The sequence below is a fragment of the Triticum urartu genome, chromosome 3 (genome assembly GCF_003073215.2).
Source record: "Triticum urartu cultivar G1812 chromosome 3, Tu2.1, whole genome shotgun sequence".
In the NCBI taxonomy this organism is placed as follows: Eukaryota; Viridiplantae; Streptophyta; class Magnoliopsida; order Poales; family Poaceae; genus Triticum; species Triticum urartu.
Genome location: NC_053024.1, coordinates 650,187,340 through 650,206,695, shown reverse-complemented (window position 1 = coordinate 650,206,695; position 19,356 = coordinate 650,187,340). Strand labels below are relative to the sequence as shown.

Sequence of the window (19,356 nt, the reverse complement as noted above, 5' to 3'; positions counted from 1 at the left end):
GGAACATAGTGAATTTTGTCCATCTGAAAACAGAGCATGTACATGAAAAACTGAGCAAACATAGTTGGGACCTGGGAGTCGGAACCCAAGACCTGAGATTTAGAGACAGTTGTTTCGGCAATGAGCTATGTAGAGGAGATCAAGCATCTGGGCACTGCATCGTTTATTATGTTTACGTGCACACTGCGTGAAGGAACATGGCTCATCTTCCGCCCGCCGTTGACAGCCCACGGTGGCGCCAGAGCCAGTTTCGACGGCGGCCCCAGAGCTCGGCCACGACTAGCAGGTCCTAGCTCGCGGCATGTAAAATGTCGCCGACGACACCACGCAGCGGCCGCAGAAACACGACGCCGGGCGGCCAAAGAAGCTAGTGTTTCTGACTTTTGACTGGAGTACGAAGCTAGCTCGAGCACGACGTAGTTACAGCCCTGGAGCACGCACGTAGACATAGGTGACTTCAGTGGCTCATCTTCCATGCTGTAGGAATCCGGGCGCGTCTCCAGTTAAGTGTATGTGTCTACAGGTACTAGTTTCAGACTATCAGTTAGAGTTTCAGTTAACTACTACTGCTAGTTTCAGTTTGTTATTTCAACATACAACGGGATGTTTTTGGAAATATTCCTCCTGGAACGTGCAAGTCCTGCAATCGACGTGTGATTTTGTTCCCGCAAAGCAAGTTTAGTGACCCATTTGTCTCAATTTTCAAGTTTTTGTATGAAAGTGTTCCCGCGGTGCAAGTTGGTGTACTGTAGGTGTATCTTTTAGGTTTGATGATGGACCAGACAAAGTTTAATTTTCCAAATCATAAAGTCCATTAAATTTGACTTTTGGGGATGGGCTAGAGATGCTCTTAATTCATCCAAAGCCTGGATGTGGATGGAGCAGAGAGCTAACTCGGGCACTCTATACGGTGGCAATATTGACATGAGCAGGTCTTATCACTTGAGGCTGTACACAATGCCTTCCAAAAAAAAAGTTGTACACAATGCACTGCTCAAAACACCAACGATTCAGTGATTTACCATCTGATTTATCACTACTCAGGGGAGATCGATAAGATTACGCCTTATCATCACCGTTTATATAACTCTGACAAGCGATTAATTGACAATACATCGACAGATCAGGCATATTCCTAGCACCATATGTGCAAGAACTATGTTTAAATTTATTTTTTTGGACCTTGTTATGTACTGTAATATATATGATTGTCCTACTTTATTTGTCATTGTACAAGGATTCCAAGGCAAGTGTAACAATTCTATCCAATAGTGTTTTTTGTTGAATATAGCATATTTTAGTGCTAGGAACCCAGGATTCGCAAAAAAAGTAAGTCGATTAATAGCCGATGATTAATCAGCCAATTTCCGATTAATCTCTAATCACCAGCCGGCGAAACACTAACGTAAGTAATATCCTCAACATTAACAATGTATATTTCTGTGACACCGAACTGATCAACATGCAATCATTACAAAATAGCAAATGGACAACCAATCCGCAGTTACAGGTATCCTACGAATGCATCACTCAAAAATCAGGTAATATAATAAACAGCTTTGCCAGAACAAAAGATCCACGAAAATGGCAATGTATAGGTGACAGAACACAGAGATCAATAGCTGCGACCCCAGAATGACCACTTTTGGGCAGGCTTTCCGGAAGCAAAGCACACGGTTCCTGAAGTTTTGTGCAGAACATCAATGTCAATGTTAGTGCATCGTGTATGGAAGCATCATTTGCAAGAAGCACAGCAAAAGAGAAATCAGAATGAAATAAAAGCACTGCTGTCTGCATAGCGTACCGGAAGGAAGATCTGGCTGGTCAAATGGAGTACACAATGTTTTCGCAGCCCCAAGTTCACCTTTGGTCCGAGCTTTCACGTCCTTCTCGACCTCCTGCACAGCACAAGGGAAGGAATTGTATGCTAAACATGCCAGAGTTTGCAATTAACAACATCAACATAGAATTTGTGCAAAATGCTAGTCCTCCACTCGAACAAGTCATCCTGCGGTTAATATGATTTGAAATAATTTTTCCGCCTCCCGTTCATGAGGATCATGGTAATTAACAACAGCATTTACTAATATGAACTAGAGAGCACAAACAGCATCCAAGAGCAATAAGTGACCTAACAAAGGAGGGGTGCTCTGAATCTTATGTATGCCTGGATTGTAAATGGAGCTATCAGGTGATGAGCAAACTGAAACTAGAACTTCCTCCTCCATGCATTAGCTTCAGTTTAACCAACTTTTTGGAGTTTTATATAATATCAAGGTTTAGCTATACAAGTATCAAAACAGTTCTGCACAAATGTGCACATCCCATTACTCCTACTACAACCAGCTTTGCAGTATAGTGAAGTGCATAGAACATACGCTAGATACCAACATGTGTGCCATAGTCATTAGTTCCTATTAGTTATTAAGTAACTGACTGAAAAATATCAGGGTGGGAGGGGAATAGCAAAAATGTAGGGCAGGAAATAAAATACCTCTTCATCACACCATGGAGCCAAGATCAACTTTTTGTTGTTGAGAGCCGCTATGAATTCATCCCAGGTGCTGATGATTTCAATGCATGCATCTCTTTTTGCTTTCGCTGTTTCCAACAAGTTTACTTGAATCCCATCCAGCAACACTCTAACCTGCTCAACCAAGTCGGTTGAAGGAATATCAACCTTTGTACCATTGTCTCGCCGGACAATACGCACCTGTAAATACAAAACATTATATTCCATTCCTCTGCCAAATGGAAGTTCATGAAATGATAAGAAATTAAGGGCTTTGAATCTTTGCTACAATTCTGCATAAATCTAATCCTCCAAAGATGAACCAGTTTGTGGGCGAAATCATATGGTTAATCAGGCAAGTCAAAATAACTCTAAATTCCTCTGCCTAAGATATCCCACTGAATCTATTTTTAAAGGAGAAATCAGTCCATGCAGCTTTAGATCTAAAAACAATAGTCAGCAACTAAAGATATTTCGTACAAAGAATTTGTAGAACAAATGGCTTATTCAGTACACATGAATGTTTATTCCTGATTATTCAGAACATGTAGTATCTTTTAGAATATCAAGTATTATTAAATAAGAATGATGTGAAGAAAACAATAGCACAGATGCACAACGAGTCAATGATTCCCTTCTATTTTGACATTCAATTATAAAAGGGTTCTAAAAAAATAGTTTGCTAACCGTCTCAACACTCAAAATTGCCAAAACCCAGTAAGAGAACAAAACAAACAGGATACAGGTGAGAATCAGTAGACAAAAGGTTAATCATAATTCATTGGACTCTTAACAGCTAAAGAGAGAATTTTAATTTCGGGTCGGTTGTTAAAAATACCTAGTACTTAAATTCTAACATGTGTATGTTAACATTAGCCACTTGCTTTCACCACGCAAAGAAGTAGTTACGGCCTAAGTGCAATGTATGACGTTTTCATAAAATTTTGAACACAAGCGCATACACACATCTTAGGCTTCAGGAACAAGTCAAAGAAGCAAAACATCCAGCATCTTCAACAAATAGGAACAAAAGAAAACATGCTATATGAGGGGGGAGAGCAACCTGTCATAAGGTGGCAGAATTGTATGACGGATATGAAAGGCAATAGTGCCAATTGTGAATATTTGTAGAGTGCAAAATGAAAATCAAATACACAAAATAATATACTATGTGACAAATTATGGAGCAAATTATTCACATGATTAAGAGTCAATAACCAGTACCTGCTTGTTCGCCAGATCTTTTGGACCTATCTCGATTCTCAAAGGAACACCTTTCATTTCCCATTGAGAATATTTCCAACCTGGAGAGTAGTTTTCACGAGCATCCAAATCTGCTCGAATCCCAGCTTGGTTCAAGGTGTAAACGGCCGACTCACACGCCCCTTTAATAGCTGTTGTGTCAGCATCTTTAAATGGCACAGGAATAACAATGACCTGGATAGGTGCCACCTTTGGTGGCAGCACTAAGCCCTTGTCATCACCATGTGTCATTATCATGACTCCAATCTGCAATAACAGCATAAAGCCTACATATTACAAATGGAAGCATAACTAAACAGAACATTCAGCGACTGAAAAATCACATACACAAAATAATATACTATGTGATATTTTAACAAACAAAATCATGATATAGCCAAAAAGTTGGAACACATGGCTATTGCCAACACTTTGGGCTAGTATTAAAAGCTACTCCCTCTGTCCCACGATATAAGATAATTTTTCAAGCTAACATAGCTTTTCCAATGCAATGAAACGCAAAGGCTATTTGCGTTTTCTCAAAAAAAAAAGATCTTATATTGTATTAGGGCACACTAAGTTCTCAACAAAACAATGGATAGAACAAAAATGGAAGACTGGTCATCATGATTTTCATCAAAAAAACAATGGATCAGGCCTTGTTTTGAGTTAGGCAACTCTATACATGATATACATAGAATTACATGGAACTGCAAAATTAGATTAATTACATTACATACAATATACCCATTGTTGGGGCAGGGGCCCATTCTACTGGTTATTGCACGACTTTCCCTAGTTAAACTAGGCAAAGTCAATTTCTACTCGTAAATTGTAGAGCTCCTGTCTTTCGAGATTCCTCTAAATGAAACCTATATATTTTGGAAAGAAAAATACATCGAGGTGTATACCGGCATTTCCCACACTAGTAATCCTATTTATCATTCTGTCAATGCCTTCGCAAAATTAACACTACCATGAACCTATTCTCCAACATTTGATCTTTTATGATCAAACTTATAAGCTTATTGGAACATTTACATCACAACAGGATATATAAGCAGTAAGCGCACCAATATGATTCAAAAAGTGATGCCACTTCCAAAACTTTAGCAATAAAAAAAGGATCCCAGCAAAATCCATTTCGAGTAAAAGAAATACAAGAATTACCGAGCGGGTAGTGTATGCCCAAGAGTTCTGCCACACCATGGACCGTTCACCCTTTTCATTCTCAAAAGTGATATCAAACATCTTTGCAAAGTTTTGACCAAGACAATGGGAAGTTGCACCTTGTATACCACGGCCAGTATTTGGAATGAAGGCCTAAAGAAAAACAACCAATAAACTTTAATCTTGCAGTAAATGAAAATAGCACTTGTATTCTTACCAGGATAGATTCGAAAAAGCTGCATGCAGCAAGCAGTTTCTTATCCATACCTCCACACTGGTTGTATAAAGTCCACCAGCAAACTTTTCCATCTCACTTTTCCTCCCTTTGGACACTGGAACTGCTAAAAATTCTTCATATATTCTCCTGTAGAGTTCCAATATTTGGAGGACCTGATAAACATTGCCATAAATGACTGGTTAACCTTTTGATATTTAACATGCAAATTTCATAAAATCATCTTATCAAACAACATAGAACTGATATCACAATACTGCATTTATTCAAGTGTTACTCCGACCCATGAGGATTGACTTAAATAGTTTTGCAAGCAGAATAACAACTTAGAGCTTACAAGTAAAGTTATGGGTGTGTGGTGTTGTGTAATTATTTACACAAGGTCAAAATGCTGATCCAAGTTTCCATAGCTTACATTTTCAACGAGTATATACCCTCCATTTGGTTATTTCCAAATTCTAATGTCATTTATTACTACAAACGAAATTACCTGCCTCCTAATAGTGATAAGTGGCCTAATAAATAGGTAGTGCAGTATTATTTGCTTGTATCTTGGTTAAAGTGTATATGGCCTAATAAATACTCAACATGCCATGCATTCAGGAACGGAGGATGTAATACCTCTTCATCTGCCTCCTCTTTAGTTGCAAAAACTGTATGGCCTTCTTGCCAAAGAAATTCACGGCTCCTGAGGAGAACGGTTACAGATCATGTCAAATCAAATAACTTGAAGCACATGCAGAATGTTTAGTCCAGACATGTCACAAGCATTACATAGGAAAAAAAGGCCTATTAGCCATAATGACAAGCTTTGCAGAAACAAGGTGCATGAATTCGGTTTATACATCAATTGAGAAAATCAATTGTGAAAACATCATCATGATTGTGAGTAAATGAGCAGCAGATTGCTAGAATGTAACAAATGAAGAAAGGTAATTCTCACCCCAAAAAAAGAAATGAACAAAGATGGTGGGTGTTATTGGTACCATACACAAATACTGGAATGATTGAAAATTTTCAGTGCAAATTCTGAAGTCATGAAACCTCATTTATCTTCCTTTGGTTCTTTTGTTTCAAATGGTCTAGCAACCAATCATCTCAATATTAGCATGAAAATTTTCACTATAGTAATTTCATGATTTTGATGGGAATATTAAATGTGATGTCCTTGACCCTTGGAATACTTGAAAAGTTTAGCACTTTAACAGCCATCTTGCTAATATACTGCTTTTTGCAAATGAATGTACTGCTTTTGCAATAATTTAATATATTATCAAGCATGCAATTAGACACTATCGCACCATTAACTACTAACAAGACAGGCACTATAAGAAAGTCAAACTCGGAGAAATGCCTAAACAAATGTGATGATGGGCCACCAAACAGTGAACTACCTTATGAAAGGAGTTGGATTGCTAAACTCCCATCTAACAACATTGCACCACTGGTTACACTTCAAAGGCAAGTCCCGGTGGCTTCTTATCCATTTAGAGAAGTATGGATACATGACCGTCTCACTTGTTGGACGGATTGCAATAGGAGCTTCCAGATCAGATTTTCCTGATTTAGTAACCCATGCTACCTGGAGGACAAATGAAAAGTTTACTATCTTCAGAAGACAATATAAGAAAGAGATAAAGTAAATATGGAACAAGCTAATTAGAACCATAGCACAGAGAAAAAATAATTAACATAATACCCATAGATCTGTATCATGATGAACTGGTGACCAAGCACATTGTTTCCAATACCTTTTGTTTTCTGTCCTATACCATGAATTCATATAAAAACCACTACACAGGTCAAAGCAAATAGTAAAACACAACTTACTAGGTGTGTTAAGGTTAAAGAAAACAATTATTCTTTTGGTCCACAGTGGTACCTTGACAAACTTTGTCACAGGTCTGGGAGCTGTTGTCACTATTGTTTATTTTTCTTTCAAATGTTAACTTTCCAACAGCTACTGTCATAGTTGTACATGCAAATAGCTGACTAAACCAACATATTAACTTGCAAAATACTTCATCCGAAAAGAAGTAGAAGGCACACCTCAGGGGCAAAGCCCTCAATATGGTCTTTCTCCTTCTGCAGAACATTCTCCGTAACAAACAAAGGGAAATAATACGGTTTCAGCTTCAACTTTTTTATTTCCGCATCAAAAAATTCCTGCACCAAATCACATTGTTGTTACTTACAAGTAAAAGATAATAATGTCACTATCGCTTGGTAATTGAAAGATAAAAACTAACAGCAACATCAACAGCAAGGTTACTGATGTTGATTCAGAGTCAAAAAGTACCGGTATGATAAGAAATAAAACATATGCAATAACAGCTTTCAAACAAGACAGCAACACAGCAATGAAGGAAAAATGGAACTTAAACATATAACACTGAAAAGAGGCATCAAGGATTATGTGTTATGAAATGTTGATTGGATATTGGCAAAAGAAAAGGAAGCAACATGGGCATAAGCATAAGAGAAGTTTCAAATGGCACCCAAAATCAGTCTCCGAAAAAGAGGCAACTCCTAAGAAAGGATGCATATATTTCATTGCATAGAAGGGAATATACTACTAAGAAACAGTGAAATACAGCTTGGTCATTTGGATATCAGATTCCAGATGATATTAGAAAACTTACTTTCAGCAACTCCCATATTTCCATCGCCCAAGGCCTCAAGATATAACAACCAGAGATGTCATAGTACTCAATCATTTCGCTGTTAACAACAACCTGGACAAACAAATAAAAAAGCTTAAAAGAAGCCCCTACCAAGAGCAGGATTAATTTGCAGTATGAAGGAAATTTTGCTAATAGAATGTCTGATACACAAAAGCAAAAACTATAACATCATCAAATCCTGGAAGATCAGTAGTTTCTCTTCAAGAACAACATACAAACAGAATATTTGACATAGAACAGTTCAAAAAGAAAAAAGAAAAAGCAGTAGATAACATGTGCGCCAATATTGCAGATTGGTGCAGTAGTATGTGTCAACAAACTTAACGCTATCACAAAACAGAACTTTTCCCACGGCTATCATACGAAATCTTGCCTTGGGCAGATACTATGAGCACCTTACATAACTATTTCCACATTGCACCCACCAATTCACCATGCGCCCAAATCAACTTGTAAATAAACCTCACCAAGCCAACGATAAGCAAGAAGACACACCTCGGAGTACCACTCCCCGAAGTTATCATCCTTCTTGTACCCCATCCCCAGTTTCGTCTCCTTCTTCACCTCCTTCTTCTTCTTCCCTGCAATCCACAAACCAAGAAACAAGCTCAGAGAATGCAAAGATCAAATATCAAAACTCAAATCCAGAGGAGTTAACAGCTCAAGAAGAAGACAAACAGGAACGCACCTCCACCTCCGCCCTTGTTGGTCGACATGGCTAGATCCCGAACCACCGCTGCAGCACAGGTAGACAAAAGACAAATCACAATCAAATAAGCTAGGAAAATTTCATGAGGAGCAAGCATGGAGGGATTCGGCTTGCTTCCTCTACTGATACGTGTATCAGTATCGGGCCGATGCTGAAAGGAGAAACAACCACCTCAAAAGGTAATATTTTAGGTCTGACTGTTAAAATCAACAGCACAGCGTGACAGCCACTATATTCCCAGTAATAAACAAGAGTTGGGAAATCTATCATGCCATTAATACCACTAGTACTAATGTGTTAACCGATTCCTGCTCTCTCAAATTGCATGTTACTGCTAAGCTTTGATTTCAGGTCAACACGATGCACATAAAACAACTTAATATTTTCCTTTTCATATATCGTCATTCATTGCATGTTTCACTGCTAACAAGTTTAAACCAAAAGATTTGCTCATCTGAAAAACTTGAACTACAATTTGTAAATATTTGCCCCTTCAAGCATTATCACAAACACCTACCAAGCAAAATCCTCTCACATGTAAACTTGAACATGCACTGGAAAAATCATGAAGCAAGTACTCATCAAGAAATAATCATCGTTATATTCTCATAATATCAGATCTACAGCAAGTACTTTTTCGGGAACACGCAAAGCTTGCGTATCATTGCATTGATAGAAGAAGTTAGAATGAGTGCAACAGGTGGTACAGCACATGACACGGACGCAAGGGGCGTGAACATGGTGCCCGAAGCGGAGAGACATAAGATACTCGACCCAAGCAAAGAAGAACACAGCTAAACTCGCCGACCAGAGAAGCAATCCAATCAACTAGATGACCAAAAGCTCCGAATCTAGCACCAAGGACGCCGCGAGCAACCAAGACAGCGCCTTCAAGAAGGAGAACGACACCGGGAAATCCGAACCATAAGAAAAACAGCCATGGCAGCGCCTCCAAGAAGGGTACGGCACCCGCGGGTGTCGCCGCTACCAACATAAGATGCAGGGATTTCTCCCTGGCCAATTTCGAGCAATCCCAAGACGTCGGAACACGAATCAGAGAGGAGGTTGTCAGGCGTTGGCCGGAGTTGCGACTGCAGGAAGGCGAGCCACGCACAATGCCGGAGGAGGCACTGGGCGCCGCTGGACGTGCGAACTCCGAAGGAGGGCGAGGTTGCGTGGCTGCACGGAATGAGAGGCGGCGGGTATGAGACGGTGGCCGTAGCCCCGGGCGAGCGACGATCTGGAAGGGAGCGCAGACCTGGGCCACCCGGGACCGGAGCAGCAGGGTGCCGGCGGGCCCAAGAGCTGGAAGGGCACGCAGCTCCTGGAGCAATGTCGGAGACAAAGATGCACCGGGATGGACGGCCAACCAAGGAACCGGCAGGGTGATGGTGGTGCAGAGACGAGGAGCTAGTGAGCCAAAGGAGCCGGAAGAGCGCAGCCCCCGGGGCTCGCCGGGTCTGAGGCCGCGCCGACCATGAACGCAGGAAAGGGACGCAGGTCCATGGCCGCCGGGCAGAAGCCGCCCCTGCGGGGTGGTGGTGGGTGGCTGTGGTGTTGAAGGGGTCACGCGCGCAGCCACACTCCTGATCGGCGACCTGCAAGAAACAGGCACCGTCCTGCAGGACAAACCACCTCCATGGCTGCCTCCCGAAGAGGCCGGCCCGAAGCTCGAGCAGGGAGTAGGGGTGGGTCGGGGTCGGGGGTAGCCGCTAGGGCGCACCCGGGCGGAAAGCACCGTCACCCGCTGGGAGGAGCACCCAAATCGCGTCCGGGAGTGGGCGGGGAGGTGGGAGAGGGCGGGGGATTGGGGCTCGGGGAAGGAGAAACGGACCCGCCGCCGCCATCCAGGGCCCGGCGCGGCCGGCGGCGGCGACGCGGGGTGGGCGGACGGTGGGTGCCCGGCCGGCGGCGGGGTCCAGGTTCGGGGCGTCGCCTGAAGTGTGGGATAACACTTCTACAGCAAGAAAAATTTGAGCAATCAGAGGGTTCAAGAGGAAGGAGTGGTTGCTACCAGGGAGGGAGGCGCTGCTGGTGGGAGCGGCTGCTCGACGGAGGTTGGCGCTGCTGGGCTCCTGTACCGGCGGCGGGCAGCGGAGGCTTCGGCCGGCAGGGGCGGCGGCGGCGGCGGCGGCTAGGAACCCTAGCTGTCGCGCTCTTTTTGGGGGAGGCTCCGCTTGTGCAATCTCTTGTTATAAAGGACGCTCGACGGTGAGAACGGGTGAGTATAGCAAGAGTAGGGCGCAAGTAGCCAATTAAGAACGAGTGGGGCGATTTGGAGCCCGGGCTCAGCTGCTCCGGATATCTCCCTCGTCTGTTCCAGTCTCGTGATCCGAACAAATCCAGCTGTCCTCGTGGTTGTGAAGGCCGATAAAGCGGATATACGGTTGAATACGGTAGCGAACAGTGGCCACGCGCGTGGGGAGGCCTGACGGCCATCGGCCCGAGTCGGTCTGGGCCGTGTACCAGGATCGTGACTTGGCCAGTGGGCCGTGGACCAGAACGTTTGCTTTTTGTCAGGGCCAAGGATCAGATAATGGGTCCGTGATGGGTGTCGCTGTCTGAGCCGCCTGCCGGTCGGCGTGGTCACGCCGAGCATGCACGTGCGGGCGAGAAAAGAAAATGACATCTCCAAGGATTAACCTCGTTCTTTCTAGAGACCTCGGCTGTCGGTCGTCCTCAACCAACTACGTAGGAGAAAAAAAAGGAAGAACAGGCAAGGTCACCGGAAGGGTGTGATTTCGGAGGTGGGTGGGGTGGGGCCGCCCTACATTTGTCGCCGGCCTGCGTGTTGATGGACACGGAGGGCATGGAGTTTCTGCTTGATGCGGTCGACAGGTCAGTCAATCCCCTACTCACCGCCTGTCAAATTTGTGTTGTACATAAACTATGTAGATTTACCCTATGCGATTCGCTGCCGATTTCCTAGGTTCCCTGTCCGGTAGGAGTTTGCTAATAACCTTGAACAACTAGATCCGGTGCCTCTTCTATACTTGTTACAAAATGGGGGCGGCAGAGAGCAAGGGGGTGCTGCGGCGAACAGTGGGTCTGGCGTGGCTCAGTTGGCCGGGGAAGAAGTCTCGCCCGACGAGCAGGGCGATGCCCGGCGAAGGCGAGCTGCGTCTCCAACAAGGTCCGCTCAGTCAACCGACAGGGTTAATCCAGAGGCCCCCGGCTGGACCAAAAGGTTAGAAAACAATTCTGATGCAGTAATTTGCTTGCAAATTACATACTGCGTACAATCACGGGAAGGGTCCCCTCGTGTGCTTAGTCCAGAGCCATTTATAGAAAAAAATGCAGAGAAAATGAAAACTACGGCTTCAGCCCCACCTCCCTCCTACTTAGCAAGAACAACCACCATAACGAGAGCAGTAAGCATGATGTTGACAGCTACCATGAGAATAGAGACAACAACGAGGCCCTGTCCTGCAAGGACGGCTCCGGCTACGGCGGCCGGCCTATCCACTTCAGCAATCAGGTTGCTCACCGCCAGCGGGGGTGTCTGCACTTGGTGTGGAGCTTGCGCCTGTATCTGGGCCTGGGTGGCAACAGGAACCATCTGAGCCACCCCGTTGCCCTGGTAGACACCAGATCCCTGGCCAGCTGGGTTAATCCTGGCTTGCCGCCGAGCAGTGGCGATCTGGTGAGGGGTCATCCTCCTGCAGTATGCTTGCTGGAACTCGAAGAAACGACACTGTCGTGCCTGCACAAGAACAAGGTATGATATCCACAAGCATTAGGCAAGCCTCGTCTTTGGAAAAAGCGATGCGTCGAACGCGAAGCCTTCGAGATTCAGAACAGAAACTTACATCGTACAGCATGCACTTGTAGAACCGATCCCCTGCCTGCCCGTCGGATCTCGCTACATTGGTGACAACATGGTCAACGCAAAATGGGCACGTCATGAGAGGGAGTGGCCAATCCGGTGGGACGGGGAGAGAGGTTGACGAGGAGGCAGACATGGCGGAGAGGACGAGGTTGAAGATGGGGATGGATGAGCGAGTAGCTAAGCGGATGACGAGCGGAGGATGCCTGTATAATTAATAGATGCGGTGGGCGGATGGCGAGCGAGTAGCTTGGGGCATTTATGAACGGGCGACGTCATTCGGTGAGGCCGTGTCACATACGGCTCATGATGGCTCAGGAAATGAGCCGAGCCATCGCTAGCCTTCCTGATCCACTACGGCGACGCAAAGACGCGTCTCAATAAATGAACGACTGCGGCGTGGGGGGATCCATATACGGTCATGCAATACAAAATGACGCACGGATCTCGTCGCGGACCACCGGCATAGATATCGGGAGCATCTAAGCTCGAGCACAAAAACAAATTTTCGATTAAGAACAGCCTAATCCCTGTCCTCTCACACACTTGGCGATTTTAACCGTCAAATGACATGTCTAGAGCGTTTTTGGCCATACGATTTGCCATCTGCTCAAAACCAAATGGGTTGTTATGTAGGCAGCTATTCTGGTGGCCGATTTGCAGGTTTGTGGTTGATTGGACTTTGTCTCCCACAGAAAGCCCATTTATCCGGATCGCGCTCAAAGAAAGCCTTTCTTTAACTGCTTCATCTGATATGTACTCTGCCTGTTCCTCTGCACCCACCCCCGGCGCCAGCAGAAGCCCTAAAGAAGATCATCTTGCCTGGCCACGCCCTTAATCCCGCTGTAGGCACACCCTCGACACCGAGGATGCCGCCTCCGCGCTGTCGCCCATATGAAGCCCACGCCAGCTTTCCAGGTATACCACCTAAGGGGGCAAGGCCGAACTGCGGTGCCTCGGGAACTCACCGGTGATGGCGGGAGAGACGTCCGCTACCAGGGTAGGAAAGCACCTCCGAGACGAGCGAGGTGATCCAGCGCGACGCGCATCGCCAAGGCGCGCGAGGTGAGCCGATCCAGCCGATGAGGGGATCCAGATGACAAGGGCCATTCAATTGTTGAAGGTACCCGCACCACAAATGCCCCTGGCTGGTTCTGATCTGTTGCTTTGGGGGATTCTTGCAGGCTAGATATCCATAATTTTGGTAATACTCTGAAGTTTCCTGAAGCAAGTGTGGACAACGGTGCCCCTGATGTTGCACATGTTGGTAAAAGGTCATCCAATATGATGTATCCAAGTCTCTCATCATCCGCATCAAGTGACCAAACATATCGGCTTGGGATGCCCATTAGTCCATCTATATTTATATCAGTCCTAATATGTCCTATGTTCAGCATTTGAATCTAAAATAGGGAACACAGGGCGTCATCCAATATGTTGTATTCAAGTCTCTCATCATCCGCATCAAGTGACCAAACATATCGGCTTGGGATGCCCATTAGTCCATCTATATTTATATTAGTCCTAATATGTCCTATGCTCAGATTTGAATCTGAAATAGGGAACACAAGGCCTCTCCAATTAAGACTAGATGGTTCATCACTGGACTCCATCGATCCTTACATTGTTCTAGAATTTCAACATTTCTGATCTAACAGTTGATTTGACAAGTCTGGGATGTGATTTTCTGGCTTGGGTAGTTATTTGTAGTATTTATTTTGACAACTTGCACTCCGAAACCATGAAAATATCTTCTCAGTCTAAAAGTATGGACAAACATCCCACTTTAGTAGCTACTTATGTGCCCCTGTTTGATGTCAAGTAATACAATAGTTCTACCATCTTCTTTTTTTCCTTTGATGTCCAATTTGCCTATCATTCTAATCACAGTGTTGGTATTTCATATTCATGTTGAGACTTGCATACTCTTGGGAACCACGGGAGTATCTACTTTGTGCGTTCATCCTCAGATCTCTTACTTGATTCCCCAGACCATGATGTACATTTGAATTGTGTTTGTGATTTCTTCCATGGAAATTAACATGGTGTCCATATTATCTCCAGTCGATTCATGGGTATGACGCCATTAGGCATGTCGCCGCCCTCAAGTGGCGCGCATGCGGCCTCTCCTCCATTGGTGGGAGCACCGAATCCCCATGGAGACAAGTGGCGCGCATGCCACATCTCTACTGGTGGGAGCACCGGATCCCCATGGAGACGCAGCAAGCAGCTAGTGGCCAGGGGGCGCAGGCATAGTGGCGAAGGCCCTCCACCATTGGCGAGAGCACTGAATTTCCATGGAAATTCAGCGAGCAACATGGTTCTGTAGCCACCGGCCTGGGGGCATAGGCGCGGCGGCGGCCGACCCAATGAAGGTTTGCCTATTTCATGAGTCTATCTTTTTTGCAACAATACAGTATTGTTTAGCAATACTTACTGAAAGGAAAAGATCTCCTTGTTGCCTAGATCTCTTAGTTGCTGTCACAAGTGCCGATGCGCAAATGTGGATTGACAATGACGTGCTGGCAGCTCAAAGAATGAAAGGAGCATGTGTACCCATTGAATCAGATCGGCCTTCACTACCTGGTCAGTCAGACCAAATGATATTTTCGTCAATCCTTATCATGTCTTCCTGTGTAAAATCCTACATTAAAAAGGTTCTTCTTTTTTTGGCGGTGTAAAAGTTTCTTCTCTTGTTCAGATTACATGATTTGGCTAGTACCGGCTAATATACTACGGTCTGAAGGGAAACAACTTAGAGCCTCTGACTGCATTGCAAAAGGTTAGTAGGTCAATGGTCCTGAGTCCTGCTCATGTAGTTGTACCAATGCAAACTGATTGATGGGTACACATGAATCTGAACTGCTTTGACAGAAGTAATACAATAGTTTTTCTGTCATTTTTTTCTTTTTGTGTCCAATTTGCCTATCATTCTAATCACACTGTTGGTATTTTATATTCATGTTCAGACTTGCATACTCTTGAGAACTATGCGAGTATTTGTTTTGTGCGTACATACTCAAATCTCTTACTTGATTCCGCATACCATGATGACGTTGGTAATTCTAATTGTGTTTGTGATCTCTTCCATTGAAATTAACATTATGTCCATATTATCTCCAGTTGATTTCACGGGTACCTTCACTACTTGACTCCCAATTTTTAACATTATGGCAGAGTTGATTTGTGGTCTGCCATATTATCTCTAGTTCAGAACTTGCCGATGTAGTTGACGTGCCTCAGTGGAATGAAGAGAAGTCGCATATGACATAGTTAAATAGTCCTGTTCAGATTTAGACTTGTACATGGTGTCATCTCATCAGTATATAATCTTACACTGCATACTGTGGAAAATATGACCGTGGTTTAACCCACATGTGTGTGTTGGTATATAATCTATAACACAAACACAAAAGGTATAGGCCCTGTTTGGTTTGGCTGTGGATTTCTAAAAGCAGCTGTGAAAAATCTGCTGTGGAAAAACAGCTGTGGAAAATCTCATGTGAAAAAGATGTAGGTCATTTGGCAAACCAGCTGATACAGCTTTTTCAGATTTTGGCCCGCAGCGGAATCAGATTTTGGAAAGCACGTCCTGGGCTGCTTCCGCTTTTGGTTCAGATTTTGGCAGCAGATTTCTGGAATTGGATTCTGCTGGGTTCGCCCTTTGGTTCAGATTCTGCTGCACGGTAGCGGAATCCGTCGATAAAAGCTCAACCAAACAGGGCCATAAAAAGGTTGATTGCCAATTCTTGCACTCAGCCTTTCCTCCTTTGTGAACTTAATGTATGTTCTTTGTATACGCCACTTCAAGATAATCTGTATAATAGTTATAGGGCATGGCTTCACCTTATGGAAATAAATCTTTTGGAGAGAAGATATTATAACTGAGGTATCTGCCACAATTTTCTTGGAGAAGAAGTATACTTGGAATATTGTGTTTCTCTTCCTGAAAGTTTTCTCAAACTATTCATAGTCAATGAATCTCAATTATTCAATTTCCATTCCATGTTCTTATCAGTGGAACTATCGTTGTATCTCTGTTTTTCCCATGTGATCCGGGATGATAGAAACTCTATTATATTAGACTAATGTCTTACCTTTCTTTTCTAATATTGGCTGGGCTAAAATTCCTACTAGGCTTTCTTAGGGAAGAATATGATCCGGTGAATTTTTAGCTCTATCAAAAATATTTATGGATGATGAAGTGGGTTTGAGACATAATATCTCATGATCTTTCTACTATTATTTCTTCAAGTGCCTTTATGTTCTAAGCATATGTAGTTTCATTGTTGCATCAATTCCGCTTCAAAGATTGGGAAATGATTAATGCAACCAATGTCTAAGCTCCAATATGGTTTCACTATTGTTTATTTTTTAGCCAACACAAAATACCCTCAATCATATATGTTTATGCAAATATTACTATCATGTTGTCTGTCTCCACATATTTATAGAACTCCTTCCTACCATTTTATTGTAAAAATGGATGGGCGCAGCAACGCGCGCCATCGATGATCTAGTTGGACTTGGACACCACGGCCGACGCTCGCGGTACACGAGTGGCCCCATGAGATCGGCGTGGCCGCATCGGTGGAAGGATGTGTACAGTCTAGTCAGGATATGGTGCAATGCAATGACTTTGTTTCCTTTGATGAACTAACTTTGTTTGTAACGCTGCGTTTGGATGTCTCGATTGAAAAGCTTAAATTGGATATCGTATTCCCTAGCTTTCAATTCAGCGTTTGGCGGGATCGAATCCAGCCTGTCTTGGCTTGCACGCTATTTTTCCCTCTAGCAATACAGGGCCATGAAAGCAGATCTAGGAGATTTCTTTGTACAAATGGACCTGGGTGACGAAGCTGAAAGATCGTGGATGTCGCCTAGAGGGGGGTGAATAGGCACTTTTAAAATAATTATGGTTTAGGCTTGAACAAATGCGGAATAAACCTAGCAGTTAATTTGTCAAGCACAAAACCTACAACAACTAGGCTCACCTATGTGCACCAACAACTTATGCTAAGCAAGATAAACTACTAGGTGATAGCAAGATATATGACAAGAAACAATATGGCTATCACAAAGTAAGTGCATAAGTAAAGAGCTCGGGTAAGAGATAACCGAGGCACGCGGAGACGATGATGTATCCCGAAGTTCACACCCTTGCGGATGCTAATCTCCGTTTGGAGCGGTGTGGAGGCACAATGCTCCGCAAGAAGCTTCTAGGGCCACCGTAATCTCCTCACGCCCTCGCATAATGCAAGATGCCGTGATTCCACTAAGGGACCCTTGAGGGCGGTCACCGAACCCGTACAAATGGCAACCCTTGGGGGCGGTCACCGAACCCGTACACTTTGACAACCCTTGGGGGCGGTCACCGGTACCCGTCAAATTGCTCAGGGCGATCTCCACAACCTAATTGGAGACCCCGACGCTTGCCTGGAGCTTTACACCACAATGATTGAGCTCCGAACAACACCAACCGTCTAGGGCGCCAAGGCACCCAAGAGGAACAAGCTCTAGGGTGCCCAAACACCCAAGAGTAATAAGCTTCTCAAACTTCACTTCCACGTATCACCGTGGAGAACTCAAACCGATGCACCAAATGCAATGGCAAGGGCACACGGAGTGCACAAGTCCTTCTCTCTCAAATCCCACCGGAGCAACTAATGCTAGGGAGGAAAATGAGAGGAAGAACAAGAAGGAGAACACCAAGAACTCCAAGATCTAGATCCAAGGGGTTCCCCTCACATAGAGGAGAAAGTGATTGGTGGAAATGTAGATCTAGATCTCCTCTCTCTTTTCCCTCAAAAACTAGCAAGAATCCATGGAGGGATTAAGAGTTAGCAAGCTCAAAGAAGGTTAACAATGGGGGAAAAAACGAGCTCAAGAGATCGGGTTCATTGGGGAAGAAGACCCCCTTTTATAGGAGGGGGGAAATCCAACCGTTATGTGCTCAGCCCGCACACGAGCGGTACTACCGCTCCTGGTCCCGGTACAACCGGGACTCACAGTATACGTGCAGAACCCTACCAGGCGGTACAACTGGGCGACCAGGCGGTAGCACCGGTTGAGAAGAACAACCGGAGCAACCACCCAGCCACCGCTCAACCACCGCATAGGAACAGAAGGGAGTCACCCCTGAGTGCGGTAGTCGAGCGGTACCGGGCCGGTGCAACCGCATGGCCTTGAGCGCTCGGGCGACTAAGTCCTGAGCGGTAGAACCGCTCCGGACACCGGTGGTACCGGTACGACCGGACCAACCGGGCCACCACCGCCCGAGTACCGCATCAAAACAGAGGCCTGACCGGTACTTGGGCGGTGCCTGGCCGGAACCACCGCCCGGAAGCAGCGGTACAATGGCTGAGAGCTCCAAGCGGTACTACCGCTGGGGCTCGTGGTACTACCGCTGGGACCAGACAAAAACCACTTCCAAGAAAACAAGAACTGCCATAACTTCTGCATATGAGCTCCGAATTGAGCAAACTCAAGCTTGTTGGAAGCAAGACGACGAGTAGCATCAAAACAGCGACTGGTAATAGTAAGAAGAGGCAGGGGAGGTATGCCTAACAAAAAGAGGAGTGAAACCTCCAGCCGAGAAGAATCGGCAAAACCTCCAACATCGAAAACATCATAGAAGATGCATGCGAACTCCGTTTTCGATGAACTCAATCTTGTCATCAAGATGACCATAAGCTCTAAGACTCACAAAGAGAACCAAACAAGAACCAAGAAAGATGATGCAAGGATGCAATGGTTTGAGCTCTCTACGAACGATACGATCAAGCTACTCATCGAGAGCCCCCCTTGATAGTACGGCAATCGATCCTATAACCCGGTCTCCCAACTACCATCATGAGACCGGTAAAATAGAAAACCTATCAAGGGCAAACCTTTGCCTTGCACATGGTCCACTTGAGCTAGATGATGACAATCTTGACTCCCTCAAGTTGGACCACCTTTCTTGATTGTGTTGACTCG

General features: G+C 44.7%; 2 protein-coding genes across 3 annotated transcripts; both read right to left on the bottom strand.

The window, feature by feature from the left end:
- Positions 1-1,406: 1,406 nt before the first annotated feature.
- Positions 1,407-10,780, bottom strand: LOC125545698 (proline--tRNA ligase, cytoplasmic-like). 2 transcript variants are annotated; one of them, XM_048709725.1, is made up of 13 exons: positions 10,567-10,780; positions 8,532-8,579; positions 8,339-8,424; positions 7,802-7,894; positions 7,209-7,325; positions 6,554-6,741; positions 5,781-5,847; positions 5,192-5,314; positions 4,925-5,077; positions 3,737-4,021; positions 2,495-2,713; positions 1,805-1,898; positions 1,407-1,680 (listed from the first exon to the last, which is right to left on the bottom strand). In XM_048709725.1, exons 2-13 carry the CDS (start codon positions 8,557-8,559, stop codon positions 1,616-1,618), a joined length of 1,518 nt encoding a protein of 505 aa, XP_048565682.1. In that variant the 5' UTR covers positions 8,560-8,579; positions 10,567-10,780; the 3' UTR covers positions 1,407-1,615. The 2 variants fall into 2 exon arrangements, with proteins under 2 accessions (XP_048565682.1, XP_048565683.1); XM_048709726.1 differs by having other exon boundaries at positions 8,339-8,419; positions 8,530-8,579; positions 10,567-10,757.
- Positions 8,586-12,457, bottom strand: LOC125547108 (translation initiation factor IF-2-like). Its single transcript, XM_048711117.1, has 4 exons — positions 12,362-12,457; positions 11,947-12,255; positions 9,811-10,509; positions 8,586-9,731 (listed from the first exon to the last, which is right to left on the bottom strand). The coding sequence occupies exons 1-4, from the start codon at positions 12,455-12,457 to the stop codon at positions 9,621-9,623; spliced, it is 1,215 nt and encodes a 404-aa protein (XP_048567074.1). The 3' UTR covers positions 8,586-9,620.
- Between the last annotated feature and the right edge of the window lie 6,899 nt (positions 12,458-19,356).